The sequence below is a fragment of the Scyliorhinus torazame genome, chromosome 2 (assembly GCF_047496885.1).
Source record: "Scyliorhinus torazame isolate Kashiwa2021f chromosome 2, sScyTor2.1, whole genome shotgun sequence".
In the NCBI taxonomy this organism is placed as follows: Eukaryota; Metazoa; Chordata; class Chondrichthyes; order Carcharhiniformes; family Scyliorhinidae; genus Scyliorhinus; species Scyliorhinus torazame.
The window spans coordinates 13126532-13152128 of NC_092708.1; the positions used below are offsets into that span (position 1 = coordinate 13126532).

General features: G+C 48.6%; 1 protein-coding gene across 3 annotated transcripts in view; it reads left to right on the plus strand.

Moving 5' to 3' along the window:
- Positions 1-25597, plus strand: part of map3k2 (mitogen-activated protein kinase kinase kinase 2) — a 267110-nt gene that overhangs the window by 80691 nt on the left and 160822 nt on the right. For all 3 annotated transcript variants that reach the window (XM_072468674.1, XM_072468672.1, XM_072468673.1), the window contains one exon: positions 9515-9628. In XM_072468674.1, coding sequence (XP_072324775.1) covers positions 9515-9628 — 114 coding nt within the window. The remainder of the gene's footprint in view (positions 1-9514; positions 9629-25597) is intronic.

Sequence of the window (25597 nt, forward strand, 5' to 3'; positions counted from 1 at the left end):
ACCACCCCACCCCATACCAGCTCCCCCTTCTCCCCAGCAGCAGCAACCCAGTTAACCCCCCCCCGCTAGATCCTTTTCTAGCGCAATTGCACCCCCCATGTTGCTCCCAGAAGTCAGCAAACTCTGGCCGACCTCGGCTTCCCCCCGTGACCTCGGCCCCCATTGTGCGACGCCCCCTTCTTCCTGCTACCCTGTTCCCGCCATGATTACCATAGCGCGCGTTTCCCATTTGGCCCCGCCCCCAATGGCCGGCGCCCCCAGCTCCTCATCCTCCCTCCCCCCCCCTCCCCCACGACATGGGGAAGAGAGAAAAGTTACAGGGTCACAGGATTAACAACTTGGGAAATCATCTCTTCCCCCTTTTCCCCCCCCTTCACCCCACGTAATCACCCCACCACTTTGTCCCAAACATTCATTTTCTAGCCCGCTTATTCCAGTTTCTCCTCGACAATAAATGTCCACGCCTCTTCTGCCGTTTCGAAGTAGTGGTGTGTGTTTCCCTTGATGTGTGACCCACAGTCTTGCCGGCTGCAGCATTCCAAATTTAACCTTCCTGTTGTGCAGCACCGCCTTGGCCCAATTAAAGCTTGCCCTCCTTCTCGCCACCTCCGCACTCCAATCTTGATATACGCGGATCACCGCGTTCTCCCACCTACAGCTCCGGGTTTTCTTTGCCCATCCGAGGACCATCTCTCTGTCCTTATATCGGAGAAATCTCACCACGATGGCTCGAGGAATTTCTCCAGCCCTCGGTCTTTGCGCCATAACTCGATAAGCTCCCTCCACCTCCAACGGGCCCGTCGGGGCCTCCGATCCCATTAACGAGTGAAGCATCGTGCTCACATATGCCCCGACGTCTGCACCTTCGGGAAGACCAAGAATCCTTAAATTCTTCCTCCTCGCATTATTCTCCAGCACCTCCAGCCTTTCCACACACCTTTTGTGTTGTGCCTCGTGCATCTCTGTCTTCACCACCAGGCCCTGTATTTCCTCCTCATTCTCAGCAGCCTTTGCCTTCACAACCCGAAGCTCCTGCTCCTGGGTCTTTTGCTCCTCCTTTAGCCCTTCAATCGCCTGTCATATCGGGGCCAACAGCTCCTTCTTCATCTCCTTTTTAAGTTCTTCCACACAGCGCCGCAGGAACTCTTGTTGGTCAGGGCCCCATACTAGACAGCCACCTTCCGACACCATCTTGCTTTGTGCTTGCCTTCCTTGCCGCTGCTCCCGAGGATCCACCGCAATCCGGCCACTTTCCTCTCCTTTTTCCATCCGTGTCCAGGGGGGATTCCCTTCTGGTTTACCGCACAGTGTTTTTAGCCGTTAAAATTGCCGTTGGGGCTCCTATTAAGAGCCCAAAATGCCGTTCCACCGGGAGCTGCCGAAACGTGCGACTTAGCTGGTCATCGCCGCACCCGGAAGTCTTGATTTCCACATTTGTACAGTTAACAGTACTTCTACAATTCTTTCCCAAAATATTTCTGCTTAATTAGCTCGGAGTTAAATATCCCATTCAGTCAATAGTCCTCATAGATTTTAAACTACAAAAATTCCACAACATTCATTTTTGCTATAGGTGCAGTCTCACTCGGGCTTTTTTTTTTTGAAAATATTTTTATTGAACTTTGAACATTTTATATAAAAAATTACAAAACAAAACTAACGCATGTACAAACGAGGAAAAATTCCAGAAGACCACAGCAACAATACCCCCCTTAACAGAAATCCAACGCCCGTTCATCTTTTCTGGCCGGAGACCAACCTACCCCAGCTCCTGCATCTGCGCAATCTCCCCAGCGACCTCCTGGTGATGTAACTGATGAGCAAACAGGCGACTCGCCTTCTCCTGTATTCATACATCACCCTCTTTAAGCACCGCAGCTGGCCCGGCCCGTGAACAACAGGTTGAACTGCATTTGAAACTTCTTCCTGTGAGCCCATAACTCCGGCATTGGGTCACTCTTAGACTCCTGATCTACACCCAGAATCCCATCCACTAACTCCTGGCATGCCTTCCTGGCTCTCTCTATTCCTCGTACGGAATGATCTCTCCCCTAATCATTACTTTGTGGGAGGTGTTAAAGTGGAGGGCGAGACCATCCCATTCTCATTCAATTTAACATATTCCTTTATGGCCCGAGAAACCTTCCCACAAAACTGTTTTCCGATAACAGTCCTACATCCAGCCTCCATCCTGTGCGCTGTGCCCGACTCACCTCCAACATCAAGTCCACCAACTGGGGTGCTTGGTCAAAAATAACCACCACCGACTACTTTGCGTTTTGCACCCCAGGGAGCAGGATCCTGCCCATTACAGAAAGTCAATCCTCTAGTGAACCGAGGGAAAAAATGAAAACTCTATCCCTCAGGTACGTAAACCATCCAGGGTCTGCCCCATCAGTCTCCTCCATGAATGTGGCTAGCACCTTCGCCAATCTCGGCCGGGAGTGATCCAAATTTGGATTCAACACGCGATTAAAATCCCCCTCCCCAGTCAAACCCAGAGTGGAAATCCTGGCACACCCTGGCCTTCTGCAATCTGGTCTGGTCCCACACCCACAGGTGCATTTCTTGTAGGAACACCACATGGCCCCCCACAAACCCATTAAGTGTAAAGAACTCTTGCCCCATTCACAGCACCACCGCCCCCCACCCCCCCGGCCCAGCACATTGCAGGTGCCCAACCTTTTTGGGGGTTCTCTACCCCCCACCCCCCACCCCCGCCTCGAGTCAGCCATCTGCACCCTGAAACAATACTCCCGCACACATTCCTGGGTCCCAGACCCACCTAAGATGGCTTCCAGCCCCACCCCTAAGGTGAGACAAAGAAATACCCTGGTCACTGTTAGTTCCACGCACCCCCCCCCCCCCAACTTCAACCTCCCCTCCCCCTCCCCCACCCAACCTGACCCAACGAGTGGCAGCTTCTCTTCCCCCTCCACTCCACTCACATTCACTAACCACCTTCGCTCCTACCCGCGAGCAAAATGCCACCCACCCAGAGTCCCCCTCCAATAGCCCCCCTGAAAACACCAACCACCCTCTTGATCCACTCGCCCCACCAACGTGCTCAAACCCCAACGACACTAACAAGCTGCTCTCCCCTCCTCATGGTGCGACCAGGTCTCCGCCACACCTTAAACGTCACCTTGCACTTTCAGCACATTCGCGATCTTTACAAGCTGTTCGTCAATCGGGCCCTGGGTGAGCCTTACTTCAGTGGTAGGGAAATTACTGGAGAGAATTCTTTGAGACAGGATCTACTGCCATTTGGAAGCAAATGAATGTCTATTATAATAATAATCGCTTAGTGTCACACGTAGGCTTCAATGAAGTTACTGTAAAACGCCCCTAGTCGCCACATTCCGGTGCCTGTTCGGGAAGGCCGGTACGGGAATTGAACCCATGCTGCTGCCTTGTTCTGCATTACAAGTCAGCTGTTTAGCCCACTGTGCTAAACCAGCCACAAGTGGCACCTTCGAATGCTTCTGGAAATCCATACATATGCCATATTCCCTCTGACTTCCTTTAGACAAATATAATTTTCCCATTAAAAATCCATGTTTGTTGACTGTCCCCGATTAGTTATTGGCTTTGAAAGTTGCTCATTCCATATTATCATCTCAAGTTGTTTTCCTGCAATTTTCTTTCAATATTCACCAAAGAGATTCTGGAGAAGGGTATGAAGATAGCCTGGGTCACATTGAGATCCAAAAAGACGAGGTGTTGGACGTCTTGAAGAATATTAAGGTAGATAAGTCCCCAGGGCCAGATGGGATCTACCCCAGAATACTGAAGGAGGCCAGAGAGGAAATTGCTGAGGCCTTGACAGAAATCTTTGGATCCTCACTGTCGTCAGGTGATGTCCCGGAGGACTGGAGAATCGCCAATGTTGTTCCTTTGTTTAAGAAGGGGAGCAAGGATAATCCAGGGAACTACAGGCCGGTGAGCCTTATGTCAGTGGTAGAGAAATTACTGGAGAGAATTACTCGAGACAGGATCTACTCCCATTTGGAAGCAAATGGATGTATTAGCGAGAGGCAGCATGGTTTTGTGAAAGGGAGGTCGTGTTTCACTAACTTGATGATAGAGTTTTTCGAAGAGGTCACAAAGATGATTGATGCAGGTTGGGCAGTGGATGTTGTCTATATGGACTTCAGTAAGGCTTTTGACAAGGTCCCTCATGGCAGACTGGTACAAAAGATGAAGTCACACTGGATCAGGGGTGAGCTGACAAGGTGGATACAGAACTGGCTAGGCCATAGAAGGCAGAGAGTAGCAATGGAAAAGTGCTTTTCTGATTGGAGGGCTGTGACTAGTGGTGTTCCGCAGGGTACAGTGCTGGGACCTTTGCTGTTCGTAGTATATATAAATGATCTGAGGAAAATGTAACTGGTCTGATTAGTAAGTTTGCGGATGACACAAAGGTTGGTGAAATTGCGGATAGCGATGAGGACTGTCAGAGGATACAGCAGGATTTAGATCGTTTGGAGACTTGGGCGGAGAGTAGCTTAATCGGGACAAATGTGAGGTAATGCATTTTGGAAGGTCTAATACAGGTAGGGAATATATAGTGAATGGTAGAACCCTCAAGAGTATTGACAGTCAAAGAGATCTTGGTGTACAGGTCCACAGGTCACTGAAAGGGGCAACACAGGTGGTGAAGGTAATCAAGAAGTCATGCGGCATGCTTGCCTTCATTGGCCGGGGCATTGAGTATAAGATTTGGCAAGTCATGTTGCAGCTGTATAGAACCTTAGTTAGGCCACACTTGGAGTATAGCGTTCAATTCTGGTCGACCACACTACCAGAAGGATGTGGAGGCTTTAGAGAGGGTGCAGAAGAGTTTTACCAGAATGTTGCCTGGTATGGAGGGCAATAGCTGTGAGGAGCGGTTGAATAAACTCGGTTTGTTCTCACTGGAACGAAGGAGGTTGAGGGGCGACCTGATAGAGGTATATAAAATTATGAGGGGCATAGACAGAGTGGATAGTCAGAGGCTTTTCCCCGGGTTAGAGGGGTCAATTACTAGGGGGCATAGGTTTAAGGTGCGAGGGGCAAGGTTTAGAGTAGATGTACGAGGCAAGTTTTTTACACAGAGGGTATTGGGTGCCTGGAACTCGCTACCGGAGGAGGTGGTGGAAGCAGGGACGATAGTGACATTTAAGGGGCACCTTGACAAATACATGAATAGGATGGGAATAGAGGGATATGGACTGAGGAAATGTAGAAGATTTTAGTTTAGATGGGCAGCATGGTCGGCACGGGCTTGGAGGGCCGAAGGGCCTGTTCCTGTGCTGTACTTTTCTTTGTTCTCTTTGTTCTTTGTAGATTTGAGACCAGGAAGAGATGAGCCATAAAGAAACCAAAAAGAAAATGCTGGAAAATCTCAGCAAGTCTGGCAGCATCTGTAGGGAGAGAAAAGAGCGAACGTTTCGAGTCCGATGACTCTTTGTCAAAGCTAAAGACAGAGAAAGTGGGAAATATTTATACTGTGGAGTGAGAATGAAAGATGAGTCATAGCCACAGAATCCCAGGGAAACCGGGTGCTAATGGCCACAGAAACCAAGGGGAAAGAGAGCTAAAGGCCACAGTAACCCAGGGGAAAGAGAGCTAATGGCATTCCCCAGAGAGAATAAAAGGTGTTAAAGGCCAAACTGCAGAGAAATTAACATCAGAGGGTAAACTGACAGATGTAGGTGTGTGTGTGTGTGTGTGTGTGTGTGGGGGGGGGGGGGGGGGGGAGAGAAGAGAAGCAAAGGTAACGAAAGGTGGATAAGATGGCAGGGGGGGGGTGACTATATATAAAGAAAGACGAGGGAAAGAAATGGTTAAAAAAACAGTTAAATTGAAATGGGATGAAAACAAATGGGTCGCGGTGGGGTCGAGCGAATCATCTGAAGTTGTTGAATTCGATGTTGAGACCGGAAGGCTGTAACGTGCCTAACCGGAAGATGAGATGTTGTTCCTCCAGTTTGCGTTGAGCTTCACTGGAACATTGCAGCAGGCCAAGGACAGACATGTGGACATGGGAGCAGGGTCTTGTGTTAAAATGGCAAGCAGCGGGAAGGTCAGGGTCCTGAATGCACACAGACCGAAGGTGCTCAGCAAAGCGATCACCCAGTCTGCGTTTGGTCATGATCTGATTGAATGGCGGAGCAGGCTCGAAGGGCTGAATCGCCGACTTCTGCTAACTCCTGTGTTCCTAATCACTTCCCTTATCTTCCTAATGCAAACTTCCATTCATGGTGCTCACTATTCCCATCTGAGCCCTGAGCAATTTCCACTTCAAAACATTTGCTTTGACACCTAAATTATTTTTGATGTTTTTAACCTTGCAGTCTGTCCAACAGCCGAATTAAATTACTCGGTAACACAGTGATCGATTATCATAGAATTTTCAGTGCAGAAGGAGGCCATTCGGCCCATCGAGTCTGTACCAGCTCTTGGAAAGAGCACCCTACCCAATGTCAACACCTCCACCCTATCCCCATAACCCAGTAACCCCACCCAACACTACGGGCAATTTTGGACACTAAGGGCAATTTATCGTGGCCAATTCACCTAACCTGCACATCTTTGGACTGTGGGAGGAAACCGGAGCACCCGGAGGAAACCCACGCACACATGGGGTGGATAGCATTGTGGCTTCACAGTGCAAGGATCCTAGGTTCGATTCCCCGCTGGGTCACTGTCTGTGCGGAGGCTGCACGTTCTCCCCGTGTGTGCATGGGTTTCCTCCGGGTGCTACGGTTTCCTCCCACAGTCCAAAGACGTGCAGGTTAGGTGGTTTAGCCATGATAAATTGCCCTTAGTATCCAAAACGTTTAGGAGCGGTTACTGGGTTATGGCTAGAGGGTGGAAATGAGGGCTTAAGTGGGTCGGTGCAAACTTGTTGGGCCGAATGGCCTCCTTCTGCACTGTATGTTCTATGTAATCTGTGTATTATTCACACAAGCCAATTTCACAGTATAGCACAGTAATATTGGGAAAATATTCCAAAGTATAATATTTTGGTCATATTAGGGTAGCTACAGAGACAGTATTTCCTCTGATGATATTAGAGTGATATTTAGGAAGCACTTGTTCACACAAAGCTTAGTGGAAATCTGTGGATGTTGGTTGTGAATTGAAACAATCAACACTAAGATTTATTTCAGAAGTCTAAGGGGTAGGCAGCAAAGCCAGAGAATGAAGGTGAGATACAAATCATACATGATCTTGTTGAAAGGTGGAACACGTTCGATGCACTAAATGGCCTACTGCTGGTTTCATATAACGGGTTCATCAGCTGCGTGCTTAATCCTCTTCCTACATAACGAGCTCAAGGGGCCGAATTCCTCTTGTTCCCGTGCAGTAGGGGATGATGAATGGCGGCCTTCTGTTCCTGTGCAGTGGGCCTGGGGGAAGGGGAGGGGTGCTAAATGTCCCTTCTCGTCCTGCATAATGGGCCCGGGAGGGCTGAACAGCCTGCTCCTATTCCTGTGCAGCTACCTATTCGTGTTCATGCTGTTCCCTTAGCAACTAACTCATGTTAGCCTCTGACTCAACCAGTTATTTATCCACGTGGAAAGCTTCATCCATTCCATGGCCTTCTTCCTTGTAAGCTTATCCTCCTGGTAATTTCAGGCATAGCTAATTTCGATGTAATTTTGATCTGTCATGATCTCCTTGCCAGCAAACTCTTTTGCCCTTGAGGAACTGTAGAAAATTTTACAGCCTGTAAAAGTGTACTCTTTTAGAACGCTTTCCATTATTTACACGCACACTGGCCTATTTCAGAAATAATTTGGCATTGCATTTGTCTTGCTTCAATCCCTTGGCACATTCAGCCAATTTATTCCCCTTGAAATATCCGCCACGTTCTCAGATTTCCTTTGCCAGTTCCCTTAAATTGGAGGCACACATAACCAGTCACATTGTAGTTTGAGTATCTTCTCAACTCTTCCTGGCTAATTTTGATCCATCATTGTTAGTTCCACTTGCTCATTAAATTCCAACACCTTCATTTGTAATTATCAACCCACAGGAGTAATTAAAGGCATTGGATCTTCCTTGATGTGTAACCGCAATGTCAACTGTAATTGGGAATATATTCTTCCTATGATTCTTGTCAGAACTTTGCACAATACTCCAGATGGGATCTGACAAGTACTTTGAATAGTAATAATACAACCTTGCTTGCTTCCCCTGCTAATCAACCCCTGCAGCCAAACATTCAGCTGACTGTACAATAGTTTCACCCTTCAACCTCCAGTTGGCTCTGTACAAATGTTCCAGTCATTATACTGCTCCCTCTAGATTTCTTGGTAGCGGCTTCCTCAATAAGTTATATAGTTCAATTTATATGACATTGCTTTGGAACAGAATTCTTACACAGGGTTAACTTTCAAAGATACATGAGCTTTTGCTGTTTCTTGAATTTGAACCTGGGTGGAATACAAGACTGGTCATTATAACTCTCTTAAACTCTTCATGCCTGTGGGAAGACACATTCCAGAACAACATACACCTTGATACCTTGAATAGAACATACAGTGCAGAAGGAGGCCATTCAGCCCATCGAGTCTGCACCGACCCACTTAAGCCCTCACTTCCACCCTATCCCCGTAACCCAATAACCCCTCCTAACATTTTTGGACACTAAGGGCAATTTAGCATGGCCATTCTACCTAACCTGCACGTCTTTGGACTGTGGGAGGAAACCAGAGCACCCGGAGGAAACCCATGCAGACACGGGGACAACGTGCAGACTCTGTACAGACAGTGACCCAGCGGGAATCGAACCTGGGACCCTGGAGCTGTGAAGCCACAGTGCTATCCACTTGTGCTACCGCGCTGCCCCTAATAGGTTTTCAATGCACGAGCAGGGATTGGGGGAGGGGATTCTAGTTACACGATTGAAGGGTGCCGTTGCTCTGCTGTGTTTTATTTTATCTCCCTCTTTCCTTCCTCTCTCCGGGTAACTGACCCCAAGGGTCCTTTCCTCATCGACTCCATTTTCAAGCCCTGCCATTTAAGGTGTCCTTCCTCCCTTTTTGCTGCTTTCTAAAATGTCTGTTCCTAAACCCAGCAGATAAAACAAAACCCGGGTCGATTCCCTGCTCTGCTACCATGGCAGCATGGCCTGTTAGATTGGGCCTCTGTGCTCCTGGGCAATAGGGGTGGCAGGTGCAGAAGGAAATATTGAGAAGATGTGGGGTAGGAAAGAGAGGATCAAGTGAGACAGGATTCCAGTTGCTGAATGCCGTTCGCATATGGTGCAGACACCCAAGGACAGGATGAAGCCCTGGCGTGATGCCCCGTAGAGCTGAATAGCCTGGTGGTGCTCACATCTTTGGCACACATGAGAAATGGCAACGCAGACAAAGTGGTGCCTCTGGGAGAAGTGGGCAGACACTGTGCAATAACGCCAGGCTTTCCTTTAGATCTCGCCAGCTCATACTTCTGATTCTGTCGGTTGGTGGGGGGATTATTTTTCAGCCAGCTCACTCTTCATTTCTCATTTGCTTTGCAGTTAGTGATCCCTCTGACCACACAGGATGATCTGGATAAAGCCATCGAACTCCTGGATCGCAGTGTTCACATGAAGAGCCTAAAGATTCTGTTGGTGCTTCAATCAAACAACCAGGTATGGAGCACAAAACAAAGTACTGCTGATGCTGGAAACCTGAGGTTAAAAACTCAAAGCGCTGGGAATACTGAGCAGGTGGGGCAACATCAGTGGAGGGGGAAGCAAGAATCTTTCATGTTTCCGGTAGATGAGCTTTTATCGGAACTGATGAAAGGTCATTGACCTGAAACGTTAACTCCGTCTCTCTCTCTGCAGATGCTTCAGTCCTGCAGAGTATTCCCAGTGGTTTTAAACTTTAGCCAGGTATGGAAGCTATGTTCCTGATACACAGTGCGGATCTGGGAGAGAGTGGATTGCGGGTGTATAATGAGGGTGGAGTGCAGTTTTACTGGAAAAGAAAGAAAAGGCTTATTGTACAACACTATTCACAACCTCATTAGATCCCAAAGAGATTTAGCAGGTTGACAGCAGGAAACACAATCTCATGGATAACATTCTGTCCATTGAGGCCAAAGGGCCTCTTCTGCACTGTGTAATTCTGTGATGTTGGGATTATTATGGGGCGGCGATGGTGTAGCGATAATGTTACTGATCTAGGGACATCAGAGGCCCAGGCTAATACTCTGGCATCATGGGTTCAAATCCCACCAAGGCAGCTGGTGGAATTTAAGTTCAATTTTCTATGTATGTTTCGATAAGAATGTTCCGGATGGTGAGGGGAGTCCAGAACTAGGGGTCATAGTTGAAGATAAGGGGTAAACCTTTTAGGACTGTGGTGAGGAGAAATCTCTTCACCCAGAGAGTGGTGAATCTGTGGAATTCACTACCACAGGAAGCAGTTGAGGCCCAAACATTGTGTAATTTCAAGAAGAATTCGATACAGCTCATAGAAGATGGTAGAATGTACACTGCAGAAGGAGGCCATTCGGCCCTACAGGTCTGCACGGGCCCTTGGAAAGAGCACCCTACCCAAGTCCATGCCTTCCACCCTATCCCCATAACACGATAACCCCACCTAACCTTTTTGGGCACGAAGGGGCAATTTAGCATAGCCAATCCACCTAACCTGCACATCTTTGGACTGTGGGAGGAAACCGGAGCACCCGGAGGAAACCCACGCACTCATGGGGAGAACGTGCAGACTCTGCATAGACAGTCACCCGAGGCTGGAATTGAACCCAGTGCTAACCACTGTGCCATCGTGCTGCCCCGGGGATCAAGGGATATGGGGGGAAGGCGGGATCAACTTGATGATCAGCCATGATTATAACGAATGGTGGAGCAGGCTCGAAGGGCCGAATGGCCTCCTCCTGCTTCTATTTTCTATGTCTGTTTCTAATTAGTAGATCTGGAACTGAGAGCAAGTCTGGTGGTGACCACAACGCCCTTGACGGTTATCATAAAACGCATCTAGTTCACTAATGTCATTTAGGCAAAGCGATCTGCCGTCCTGGCAGGGGGGTGGGTACGGGAGCAATAGGTCAGAAGGTGAGAGCATTGAGGGAGAACTAGGGAATAGGGACAGTGTGGCTCTGAGGCAGAGCAGACGGGGAAAAGTTGCTGAACACAGCGGGTCTGGTGGCCTGAAGTGCCTATGTTTTAATGCAAGGAGCATTACGGGTAAGGCAGATGAACTTAGAGCTTGGATTACTACTTGGAACTATGATGTTATTGCCATTACAGAGACCTGGTTGAGGGAAGGGCAGGATTGGCAGCTAAACGTTCCAGGATTTAGATGTTTCAGGCGGGATAGAGGGGGATGTAAAAGGGGAGGCGGAGTTGCGCTACTTGTTCGGGAGAATATCACAGCTATACTGCGAGAGGACACCTCAGAGGGCAGTGAGGCTATATGGGTAGAGATCAGGAATAAGAAGGGTGCAGTCACAATGTTGGGGGTATACTACAGGCCTCCCAACAGCCAGCGGGAGATAGAGGAGCAGATAGGTAGACAGATTTTGGAAAAGAGTAAAAACAACAGGGTTGTGGTGATGGGAGACTTCAACTTCCCCAATATTGACTGGGACTCACTTAGTGCCAGGGGCTTAGACGGGGCGGAGTTTGTAAGGAGCATCCAGGAGGGCTTCTTAAAACAATATGTAGACAGTCCAACTAGGGAAGGGGCGGTACTGGACCTGGTATTGGGGAATGAGCCCGGCCAGGTGGTAGATGTTTCAGTAGGGGAGCATTTCGGTAACAGTGACCACAATTCAGTAAGTTTTAAAGTACTGGTGGACAAGGATAAGAGTGGTCCGAGGATGAATGTGCTAAATTGGGGGAAGGCTAATTATGACAATATTAGGTGGGAACTGAAGAACATAGATTGGGGGCGGATGTTTGAGGGCAAATCAACATCTGACATGTGGGAGGCTTTCAAGTGTCAGTTGAAGGGAATACAGGACAGGCATGTTCCTGTGAGGAAGAAAGATAAATACGGCAATTTTCGGGAACCTTGGATGACGAGTGATATTGTAGGCCTCGTCAAAAAGAAAAAGGAGGCATTTGTCAGGGCTAAAAGGCTGGGAACAGACGAAGCCTGTGTGGCATATAAGGAAAGTAGGAAGGAACTTAAGCAAGGAGTCAGGAGGGCTAGAAGGGGTCATGAAAAGTCATTGGCAAATAGGGTTAAGGAAAATCCCAAGGCTTTTTACACGTACATAAAAAGCAAGAGGGTAGCCAGGGAAAGGGTTGGCCCACTGAAGGATAGGCAAGGGAATCTATGTGTGGAGCCAGAGGAAATGGGCGAGGTACTAAATGAATACTTTGCATCAGTATTCACCAAAGAGAAGGAATTGGTAGATGTTGAGTCTGGAGAAGGGGGTGTAGATAGCCTGGGTCACATTGTGATCCAAAAAGACGAGGTGTTGGGTGTCTTAAAAAATATTAAGGTAGATAAGTCCCCAGGGCCTGATGGGATCTACCCCAGAATACTGAAGGAGGCTGGAGAGGAAATTGCTGAGGCCTTGACAGAAATCTTTGGATCCTCGCTGTCTTCAGGGGATGTCCCGGAGGACTGGAGAATAGCCAATGTTGTTCCTCTGTTTAAGAAGGGTAGCAAGGATAATCCCGGGAACTACAGGCCGGTGAGCCTTACTTCAGTGGTAGGGAAATTACTGGAGAGAATTCTTCGAGACAGGATCTACTCCCATTTGGAAGCAAATGGACGTATTAGTGAGAGGCAGCACGGTTTTGTGAAGGGGAGGTCGTGTCTCACTAACTTGATAGAGTTTTTCGAGGAGGTCACTAAGATGATTGATGCAGGTAGGGCAGTGGATGTTGTCTACATGGACTTCAGTAAGGCCTTTGACAAGGTCCCTCATGGTAGACTAGTACAAAAGGTGAAGTCACACGGGATCAGGGGTGAGCTGGCAAGGTGGATTCAGAACTGGCTAGGCCATAGAAGGCAGAGGGTAGCAATGGAGGGATGCTTTTCTAATTGGAGGGCTGTGACCAGTGGTGTTCCACAGGGATCAGTGCTGGGACCTTTGCTGTTTGTAGTATATATAAATGATTTGGAGGAAAATGTAACTGGTCTGATTAGTAAGTTTGCAGACGACACAAAGGTTGGTGGAATTGCGGATAGCGATGAGGACTGTCTGAGGATACAGCAGGATTTAGATTGTCTGGAGACTTGGGCGGAGAGATGGCAGATGGAGTTTAATCCGGACAAATGTGAGGTAATGCATTTTGGAAGGGCTAATGCAGGTAGGGAATATACAGTAAATGGTAGAACCCTCAAGAGTATTGAAAGTCAAAGAGATCTAGGAGTACAGGTCCACAGGTCATTGAAAGGGGCAACACAGGTGGAGAAGGTAGTCAAGAAGGCATACGGCATGCTTGCCTTCATTGGACGGGGCATTGAGTATAAGAATTGGCAAGTCATGTTGCAGCTGTATAGAACCTTAGTTAGGCCACATTTGGAGTATAGTGTTCAATTCTGGTCGCCACACTACCAGAAGGATGTGGAGGCTTTAGAGAGGGTGCAGAAGAGATTTACCAGAATGTTGCCTGGTATGGAGGGCATAAGCTATGAGGAGCGATTGAATAAACTCGGTTTGTTCTCTCTGGAACGAAGGAGGTTGAGGGGCGACCTGATAGAGGTCTACAAAATTATGAGGGGCATAGACAGAGTGGATAGTCAGAGGCTTTTCCCCAGGGTAGAGGGGTCAATTACTAGGGGGCATAGGTTTAAGGTGAGAGGGGCAAGGTTTAGAGTAGATGTACGAGGCAAGTTTTTTACGCAGAGGGTAGTGGGTGCCTGGAACTCGCTACCGGAGGAGGTAGTGGAAGCAGGGACGATAGGGACATTTAAGGGGCATCTTGACAAATATATGAATAGGATGGGAATAGAAGGATACGGACCCAGGAAGTGTAGAAGATTGTAGTTTAGTCGGGCAGTATGGTCGGCGCGGGCTTGGAGGGCCGAAGGGCCTGTTCCTGTGCTGTACATTTCTTTGTTCTTTGTTCTTTTGTCCTTACCTTGTCTGGCCTACATGTGACTCCAGATCCACAGCAATGTGGTTGACCCTTAACTGCATGTCTGAAATGGCCGAGCGAGAGACACTCCATTGTATCAGACCACTATAAAAATGTCAAAGAGGACTGAAACTGGCTGGACCACCTGCTGTTGGTCTAGGCACTGGAAAAGACATGGTTGGCCCTTGTGACCCACACCGTTCACTTACTACCTAGGCGAGCCTGTCCTCACTTTGATACACTTCCATTAATACAGTTGATCTTCCTCACTTATGACGGTAAATTGCATTCTGTTCTGCATACTTAAAGCCAGTCCTACGTGACTGCATGGAATCAGTGGACTGGTCCATATTTGAGAACTCCGCGACCATCCTAAATGAGTATGCCACCACCGTTACAGACTTCATCAGCAAATGTGCAGAAGACTGCGTGCCAAAGAAAGTAGTGCCTACGTTCCCCAACCGGAAACCATGGCTTCCTACTGAAGGCCAAGTTGAAAGGTTCAAGTTAGGTGGCCCAGACCTATACAAGAAATCCAGATACGACCTCCCCAAAGTCATTAGGGATGCCAAGGGACAATATCAGACCAAGCTAGAGTCACAAACTAACGTCACGGACTCTTGTTGGTTGTGGCAAGGCTGAAACAACATAACGGGATACAAAGCAAAGCCAAGCAGAATCTCCGGCGTCTGCTATGGACTGGGTGTGGCGGTATGCAAATTGCAATGGATCTAGGCGTTCTGGGTGCATGGAGGTGATGCGCCTGTGATCAACCTTTCGAAGCACTTCATTACGATCGATGTCAAGGCCACCAGTCCATAGCAGATGCCATCACCCTGGCCCTACACTAATCTCTGGAGCATCCCGACAACAAGGACTCCTGCATCAGACTCTTATTTATTGACTACAGCTCTGCCTTCAACACCATAATCTCAGCCAAGCTCATATCAAATTTCCAAAACCTAGGACTTGGCTCCTCATTCTGCAACTGGATCCATGGATGTGAGCGACACAGTAGCACAGTGGTTAGCACTGTTCCTTCACAGCTCCAGGGTCCCAGGTTCGATTCCCAGCTTGGGTCACTGTCTGTGCGGAGTCTGCACGTTCTCCCCGTGTCTGCGTGAGTTTCCTCCGGGTGCCCCAGTTTCCTCCCACAAGTCCCGAAAGACGTGCTGTTAGATAATTTGGACATTCTAAATTCTCCCTCAGTGTAATCGAACAGGCGCCGGAATGTGGCGACTGGGGGCTTTTCACAGTAACTTCATTGAAGTGTTAATGTAAACCTCCTTTTGACAATAAAGATTATTATTATTATTATTGGATCCTCGACTTTCTGACCCATAAACCACAATCAGTAAGAATAAACAACAAAGCCTCCTTCACGATATTCCTCCGAACCGGAGCCCCGCAATGCTGCGTACTTCGCTTCCAACTATGCTCCCTGTACACACACGACTGTGTGGCAAAGTTTAACTCCAACTCCATCTACAAGTTTTTAAAAATAATCCTTATTGTCACAAGTAGGCTTACATTAACACTGCAATGAAGTTACTGTGGAAATCCCCGAGTCGCCACATTCCAGCACCTGTTCGGGTAACGGAGAGAGAATACAGAATGTCCAAATTACCTAAGTTTGCTGACGATAGGACCATAATGGGCTGGATCTCGAATGATGAGTCAGAAGGCAGGAGGGAGATGGAGAACTTAGTGGAGTGGCGTAACGACAATAAACCCAAAGAGCTGGTCACTGACTTCAGGAAGTGAAGTATCGTACTGTCCGTGCGGAGTCTGCACGGGTTTTCTCCGGGTGCTCCGGTTTCCTCCCACAGTCCCGAAAGACGTGCTGTTAGGTAATTTGGACATTCTAAATTCTCCCTCAGTGTAACCGAACAGGCGCCGGAATGTGGTGACAAGGGACTTTACCCCTGTCAGCATCAACGGGGCCGAGGTGGAGATGGTTGACAGCTTCAAATTCCTAGGCGTGAACATCACCAACTATCTGTCCTGGTCCACCCACGTCGACGCTACGACCAAGAAACACAACAGCGCCTATACTTCCTCAGGAAACTAAGGAAATTCGGCATGTCCACGTTGACCCTTAACAACTTTTACAGATGCACTATAGATAGCATCCCATCTGGCTGCATCACAGGACATTGAAGCCCCCCTCCTAAAGTGCATTCTGTGCCCTTGCCACCCTCAGTGCTTTCTCCAAGTGGTGTTCAACTTGGAGGAATGCAGATTCATCAACATATGGCAACTGCTCGACCCAAGACCATGAGAAACTACTGAGAGTCGTGAACATCGCCCAGTCCATCACACGAACCTGCCTCCCATCCATTGACTCCATCTACACCTCCCGCTGCCTGGGGAAAGCGGGCAGTATAATCAAAGTTCCCTCCCACCCGGCTTACTCACTCTTCCAACTTCTTCCATCGGGCAGGAGATACAAAAGTCTGAAAACACGCACTAGCAGATTCAAAAACAGCTTCTTCCCCACTGTCACCAGACTCCTAAATGACCCTCTTATGGACCATAAGACATAGGAGCAGAATTAGGCCACTCTGCCCATCGAGTCTGCTCCGCTGATATTTTCCCCATCCCCATTCTCCTGCCTTCTCCCCATAACCTCTAATCCCGTTAATAATCAAGAACCTATCTATCTCTATCTTAAAGACACTCAGTGATTTGGCCTCCACAGCCTTCTGCGGCAAAGAGTTCCACAGATTCACCACCCTCTGGCTGAAGAATTTCCTCCTCATCTCGGTTTTTAAAAAAATAGGTATATTTTATTCAACTTTTTCAGCCATACAAAACAGTACAAAGGTTTTTCCCCTTTTTACAACAGCAAAACAATATTAATAACCGTGACCGTATTTTAACAAATAAATAAATAATATATAAACTAAATGGCAACTGCCACAACACAAATAATAGCTCTCCCAAATAATAAAATCAGCAATTCAATATACATAACCAAGTACCAATATCTTTACAAAAACACCCCTGAGGACCCACCTGGGCACCCCCTCCCCCCTGGGATGCTGCTGTTACCTTCCCATTTCCTTTATCGTTCTGCGAGGTAGTTACTTACACACCATTGAAATATTGGCGGCCCAATAGTACTCACTTAAGCTCGGTAGTGCCAGTCCCCCCCCTCCCTCTCCCTGCTACGCTGCAAGAACCCCCTCCTCACTCTCGGGGTCTTCCCAGCCCACACAAAACTCATAACGCTTTTCTCGATCTTCTTGAAAAAAGGAATCTCGGGAGGACTACCATTTTGACCGCCTGCACCCTCCCCACCAGTGACAGGGGCACCATGTCCCATCTTTTAAAATCCTCCTCCATCTGTTCCACCAATCGTGTTAAATTAAGCCTATGTAAGGTTCCCCAACTCCTGGCTATCTGGATCCCCAAGTACCGGAAATCCCTTGTTACCCTCCTCAGCGGTAAATCCTCTATTCCCCTGCTCTGCTCCCCCGGATGTACCACAAACAACTCACTCTTCCCCATGTTCAATTTGTACCCCGAGAATTCCCCAAACTCCCCGAGCGTCTGCATTATCTCAGGCATCCCCTCCACCGGGTCCGCAACATACAGCAGTAAATTATCTGCATACAATGATACCCGGTGTTCTTCTCCTCCCCTGAGTACTCCCCTCCACTTCCTGGAGCCTCATCTCTGTTTTAAAGGATCGTCCCTTTAGTCTGAGATGGTGTCCTCTGCATCTAGTTTTTCCTACAAGTGGAAATATTCTCTTTACGTCCACTCTATCCAGGCCTCGCGGTATCCTGTAAATTTCAATAAGAATCCCCCTCATCCTTCTAAACTCCTACGAGTACAGACCCAGAGTCCTCAACCATTCCTCATAAGACAAGCTCTTCATTCCAGGGATCATTCTTGTGAACCTCCTCTGGACCCTTTCCAAGGCCAGCACATACTTCCTTAGATATGGGGCTCAAAACTGCTCACAATACTCCAAATGGGGTCTGACCAAAGCCTTGTACAGCCTCAGAAGTACATCCCTGGTCTTGTATTCTAGCTCTCTCGACATGAATGCTAATGGACTGATCTGATCTCTCCACACATCTTCTCTACTGAGTAATGCTATACTCCGTATGCTTCACCCGATGTCTGTGTCTATGTATTTACATTGTGTATTTTATGTTTGCCCTATTATGTTTTTTCTTTTCATGTATGGCATGATCTGTCTCGACTGTACACAGAACAATACTTTTCACTGTACCTCGGTACACATGACAATAAACAAATCCACTCCAAACCAATCCAAGATGTTGTATGGCAACAAAATAGTTCCACCTTGTACATTGCAAATTTCACTCAGCGACAAAGTTTTACATCCCTGACACTGAAAACACTGGCTTTGTCCAATCGGACGTTTCCAACTTGAAATCGAGATTTAACTCTGGGCTCCAAAGTACCAAAAGGCTGCTTAATCGATCTGAGGATTTGACACTCCGTGCACCATCCCACTCCTACCGAAACACGTTCGCTGACCTGGGGGTGCTGTATCCACAGATACGTGAATTCAACTTTAAAGAAGTACGACAACTGATCAACTCAAAACACATGTCTGAAATCAGCCAATACTCTCATTTACTGGGCATCAGCCACCCACGTTTTTTCAGGCGCCATCTCGTTTGAAATTGATTCGACAGAAAAATATTTCAGTGCTCACGGAGAAAATTGAATTGTGAGATAATGACGGTAATCATCAAACGCGGGAGCCACAGTCTGGGTTTGTGGCGGGAAAGTTGAGACTCAGGCCGAGTCCACTGATCAGGGAAGCTGCAGTACAGCAGATACCGTCGCAATCTAAACGGGATTCACTGAACATTTAAAATTACACCGCTCTCCCAATTCTTACCTTTTTTCATAAAGTGCACATAACTTGCATTGTATGCAGCACGGTGGGGCAGTGGTTAGCACTGCTGCCTCACGGCACTGAGGTCCCAGGTTCAATCCCGGCTCTGGGTCACTGTCTGTGTGGAGTTTGCACATTCTCCCCGTGTCTGCATGGGTTTCACCCCCACAACCCAAAGATGTGCAGAGTAGGTGGATTGGCCACGCTAAATTGCCCCTCAATTGGAAAAAATGAATTGGAAACTCTAAATCTATTTTAAAACTAATTTAAAAAATAACTTGCATTGTACAAGGCTTTTACTCCACATCACAAGACCTCATGCTGGCTGTGGCACCATCCGAGGGGTCCTTGTTGTAATACTGCTTGCTATAAAATGCCATAAACAGAACAGAACCAGACCTGTATGTAACGCTGCACCAGTGTTGATACCACACACATTCCAAATATTAGATTTCATAATGAAACACTATATTTGTGTATTGGCTCGGTATTAAATTTAACCGTATGAATGTTTTTTTTGAACAGGATCAGTTTAGGGCAGCAAAAATTTACCCAGACTGAAAACGAGGGCGGGGAGCAGGCAATCTTTGGGGATCATTTCTGGCAACACGTTTTTCCTGATATAGAACACAGTGCAGAAGGAGGCCATTCGGCCCATCGAGTCTGCACTGACCCACTTAAGCTCTCACTTCCACCCTATCCCCGTAACCCAATAACCCTTCCTAACCATTTTGGACACTAAGGGCAATTTATCACGGCCAATCCACCTAACCTGCACATCTTTGGACTGTGGGAGGAAACTGGAGCACCCGGAGGAAACCCACGCACACATGGGGAGAACGTGCAGAGTCCTCACAGACAGTGACCCAGCAGGGAATCGAACCTGGGACCCTGGAGCTGTGAAGCCACAGTGCTAACCACTGTGCTACAGTGCTGCCCTAAACCCGAGTTGCCCTCGGAGTCCACAACATTGACTCTGGACCCCATGAAGCCTCCTGACATAAGGTGAAACATGCGCAAGGAAACCGCAGCAAATCCCACCCCTCCCCCAACAACCTCGGTTGATGAATCTGCACTCCTCCATGTTGAACACCACTTGGAGGAAGCACCGAGGATGGCAAGAGATAACAAATAGGTTAGACCAAGGAGAGCCAATGCATGTTATCTATCTTGACTTCCAAAAGGCCTTTGATAAGGTGCCTCACGGGAGACTGCTGAGTAAAATAAGGGCCCATGGTATTCGAGACAAGGTACTAACATGGATTGACGATTGGCTGTCAGGCAGAAGGCAGAGAGTTGGGATATAAGGTTCTTTTTCGGAATGGCAACCGGTGACGAGTGGTGTCCCGCAGGGTTCATTGTTCGGGCCACAGCTGTTCTCTTTATATATTAACGATCTAGATGACGGGACTGGGGGCATTCTGGCTAAGTTTGTCGATGATACAAAGATAGGTGGAGGGGCAGGTAGTATGGAGGAGGTGGGGAGGCTGCAGAAAGATTTAGACAGTTTAGGAGAGTGGTCCAAGAAATGGCTGATAATTCAACGTGGGCAAGTGCGAGGTCTTGCACTTTGGAAAAAAGAATAGAGGCATGGACTATTTTCTAAACGGTGACAAAATTCATAATGCTGAAGTGCAAAGGGACTTGGGAGTCCTAGTCCAGGATTCTCTAAAGGTAAACTTGCAGCTTGAGTCCATAATTAAGAAAGCAAATGCAATGTTGTCATTCATCTCAAGAGGCTTGGAATATAAAAGCAGGGATGTACTTCTGAAGCTTTATAAAGCATTAGTTAGGCCCCATTTAGAATACTGTGAGCAATTCTGGGCCCCACACCTCAGGAAGGACATACTGGCACTGGAGCGGGTCCAGCGGAGATTCACACGGGTGATCCCAGGAATGGTAGGCCTAACATACGATGAACGTCTGAGGATCCTGGGATTATATTCATTGGAGTTTAGGAGGTTGAGGGGAGATCTAATAGAAACTTACAAGATAATGAATGACTTAGATAGGGTGGACGTAGGGAAGTTGTTTCCATTAGCAGGGGAGACTAGGACCCGGGGCACAGCCTTAGAATAAAAGGGAGCCACTTTAGAACAGAGATGAGGAGAAATTTCTTCAGCCAGAGAGTGGTGGGTCTGTGGAATTCATTGCCACAGAGGGCGGTGGAGGCCGGGACGTTGAGTGTCTTTAAGACAGAAGTTGATAAATTCTTGATTTCTCGAGGAATTAAGGGCTATGGAGAGAGAGCGGGTAAATGGAGTTGAAATCAGCCACGATTGAATGGTGGAGTGGACTCGATGGGCCGAATGGCCTTACATCCGCTCCCATGTCTTATGGTCTTAAGGGCACAGAATGTACTTTCGAAGGGGCACTTCAATGTCCATCATTAAGTGTAGCTCGGCAGCACCATGACTGGCTGAGCTAGCTAAGCTAGTTGAGGAAGGCAACAAGAGGGGAACACCAACCTGACCATGTCCTCACCAATCTGCCTGCCGCAGATTCATCTGTCCATGACCGTATCGGGAGGAATTTGTAACCTCATTGTCTGGCATATCCCACACTACCATTACCATAAAGCCAGGGGAGAAGAGTGTAGGAGGACATGCCAGGAGCAGCACTCAGAAAACCTAACTATGGGGTGTCAACCCGTGCAGCTACGACATATCCTTTAAAATGTAAATGTAAATAATCTTTACTGTCACAATTAGGCTTACATGAACACTGCAATTAAGTTACTGTGAAAAGCCCCTAGTCGCCCCATTCCAGCGCCTGTTCAGGTACACGGAAGGTGAATTCAGAATTCTCAGCTGGTACAGGAATTGATCCTGCGCTGCTGGCCTTGTTCCGCCTCACAAACCAGCTGTCTAGCCCACTGAGCTGAACCAGCCTCATAGGGAAGGGTCGATGGGCCGAATGGCCTTACTTCCGCTCCTATGTCTTCTGGGCTATGGAGAGAGCGCGGGTAAATGGAGTTGGAATCAGCCATGATTGAATAGTGGAGTGGACTCGATGGGCCGAATGGCCTTCCGCTCCTATGTCTTATGGTCTTATGGAAGGAACTCCGATGTCATTACCTGGTCTGGCCAGTATGTGATTCCAAACATCACAAGATGGCGGTTGACTCTTAACCACTCTCTGAGATGGCCTAGCAAGCCCTCAGTTCAAGGTCAGTCAGGGCAATCAATGCTGGCTTTTCCAGTGCCACACACATCCCATGAAAGAATATTTTTAATTGTCCCAAAACATCACTGCAGGAGCAGGGTAGTGTGCTCGGCCCAACCATCTTCAGCTGCTTCATCACTGACCTTCCATCAAAAGGTCAGAAGTGGGGTTGTTCACTGATGACTGCACAATGTTCAGCACCATTTCCAACTCCTCAGATACTGAAGCAGTCCCTGTCCAAATGCAGTCAGACCTGGACAACATTCCGCCTTGGCTATTAAGTGACAAGTAACATTTCGCACCACACATGTGCCAGGCAATGACCAAGGAACAAAGAAAAGTACAGCACAGGAACAGGCTCTTCGGTCCTCCAAGCCCGTGCCAACCATGCTGCCCGTCTAAACTACAATCTTCTACACTTCCTGGGTCTGTATCCCTCTATTCCCATCCTATTCATGTATTTGTCAAGATGCCCCTTAAATGTCACTATCGTCCCTGCTTCCACCATCGCCTCCGGTAGCGAGTTCCAGGCACCCACTACCCTCTGTGTAAAAAGACTTGCCTTGTACATCTTCTCTAATCCTTGCCCCTCTCACCTTAAACCTATGCCCCCTAATAATTGACCCCTCTACCCTGGGGAAAAGCCTCTGACCATCCACTCTGTCTATGCCCCTCATAATTTTGTATACCTCTATCAGGTCGCCCCTCAACCTCCGTCGTTCCAGTGAGAACAAACCGAGTTTATTCAACCGCTCCTCATAGCTAATGCCCTCCATACCAGGCGACATCCTGGTAAATCTCTTCTGTAAACCACCTCCAACAACAGAGAATCGTTTCTTAAAAAAAATATTTTTTTGTTAAGGTTTTTTAACAACACAATTTTTCCCCTGACAAACAGTAACCCCCCCCCGGTAACCAAATAACGCAAAATCTCCCTGAGCAAGATATATACATGGCAAGATGCTATATTTACATACCTTTATACACTGGCTCTTGGCCGCACGTACCGTTTCCCCCCACCCTCCATGCTATCTCCCGCTCGTCCATCCCCTTGAACAATCTCTCGTTCTCCCCCCCCCCCCCCCCCCCCCCCCCCAGGGTTGCTGCTGCTACTGATCGACCTTCTTCTAACGCTCCGCGAGATATTCTAGGAACGGTTGCCACCGCCTGTAAAACCCCTGTGCAGACCCTCCCAAAGCAAACTTAATTCTCTCCAGTTTTATGAACCCCGCCATGTCGTTAATCCAGGCCTCCAGGCTGGGGGGGCTTTGTCTCCTTCCACAATAGCAAGACCCTTCGCCGGGCTACTAGGGACGCAAAGGCCAGAATTCCGGCCTCTTTCGCCTCCTGCACTCCCGGCTCATCCACTACTCCAAATATTGCTAGTCCCCAGCTTGGCTTGACCCGGACTTTCACCACCTGGGATATTACTCCCACCACACCTCTCCAGAACCCCTCCAATGCCGGGCATGACCAAAACATATGGACATGGTTCGCCGGGCTCCCTGAGCATCTTTCACATCTATCCTCTACCCCAAAGAACCTACTCAGCCTCGCCTTCGTCAAATGCGCTCTGTGAACCACCTTAAATTGTATCAGACTGAGCCTGGCACACGAGGAGGAGGTATTAACCCTACCCAGTGCATCCGCCCATAGCCCTTCCTCAATCTCCTCCCCCAGCTCCTCCTCCCATTTACCTTTCAATTCTTCTACTAGCGCTTCCCCCTCTTTCATCTCTTGGTATATTTCCGACACCTTGCCCTCCCCGACCCATGCCCCCGAGATCACCCTGTCTTGAACTTCTTGTGCCGGGAGCAACGGAAATTCCCTCACCTGTCGCCTCACAAAAGCCCTCACTTGCATATATCTAAATGCATTTCCCGGGGGTAACTCAAATTTCTCCTCCAGTGCCCCTAGGCTCGCAAATGTCCCGTCAATGAACAGGTCCCCCATTCTTCTTATCCCCACCCGATGCCAGCCTTGGAACCCCCCGTCCATCTTCCCCGGGACAAACCGGTGGTTACCCCTGATCGGGGTCCACACCGATGCTCCCATTGCACCCCTGTGCCTTCTCCACTGGCCCCAGATCCTTAGCGTTGCCGCCACCACCGGGCTTGTGGTGTATTTTGTTGGCGAGAGCGGCAGCGGTGCCGTTACCAACGCCCCCAGGCTTGTTCCTTTACAGGACGCCATCTCCATCCTCTTCCATGCTGCCCCCTCTCCCTCCATGACCCACTTGCGGATCATCACCACGTTTGCTGCCCAGTAGTAACTCTCTAGGTTTGGCAAAGCCAACCCTCCTCGGTCTCTGTTGCGTTCCAAGAACCCTCTCCTAACCCTTGGGGTCTTATTTGCCCACACATACCCCATAATACTTCTACCTACTCTCTTGAAAAAGCCCTTGGTGATCATGATAGGGAGGCACTGAAACACGAACAAAAACCTCGGAAGGACCACCATTTTGACCGACTGCACCCTACCCGCCAACGAGAGCGGGAGCATGTCCCATCTTTTAAAATCCTCCTCCATTTGCTCCACCACCCTCGTCAAATTCAGTTTATGTAGGGCCCCCCAACTTCTGGTTATCTGGATCCCCAGATACCGAAAACTCCTCTCCGCCCTCCTCAGCGGCAGGTCCCCTATCCCTCTTTCCTGGTCCCCTGCCTGTAATACAAAAAGCTCACTCTTCTCTACATTAAGCTTGTAGCCCGAGAACTCTCCAAACTCCTTCAGAGTCTGCATGACCTCCACCATCCCCTCCATTGGGTCCGTCACGTATAGCAGCAGGTCATCCGCATATAGCGATACCCGATGCTCCTCTCCCCCGCGGACTATCCCCCTCCATTTCTGAGACTCCCTAAGTGATATGGCCAAGGGTTCGGTCGCCAATGCAAACAACAGGGGAGACAGGGGGCACCCCTGTATCGTTCCTCGGTACAGCTGAAAGTACTCCGACCTCCGCCGGTTCGTCACTACGCTCGCCACCGGGGCGCTGTAAAGGAGCTTAACCCATCTTATAAACCCTCCCCCGAACTCAAACCTGCGCAATACCTCCCAGAGGTACTCCCACTCTACTCTGTCAAAGGCTTTTTCCGCGTCCATAGCTGCCACTATCTCCGCCTCTCCCTCCTCGATGTCATCGTTATCACGTTTAAGAGCCGCCGCACATTGGTATTTACCTGCCTGCCCTTTACGAATCCCGTTTGGTCCTCGTGAATCACCCCCGGGACACAGTCCTCAATCCTAGTGGCCAGTACCTTCGCCAATAGCTTAGCATCCACATTGAGGAGCGAAATCGGCCTGTACGATCCACATTGCAGTGGATCTTTGTCTCGCTTTAGAATCAAGGAGATTGTCGCCTCCGACATTGTCTGAGGCAGGGTTCCCTCCTCTCTTGCCTCGTTGAAGGTCCTCACTAGTAGCGGGGCCAGCAGGTACACATATTTTCTATAGAATTCCACCGGGAACCCGTCTGGCCCCGGGGCCTTCCCCGCCTGCATGCT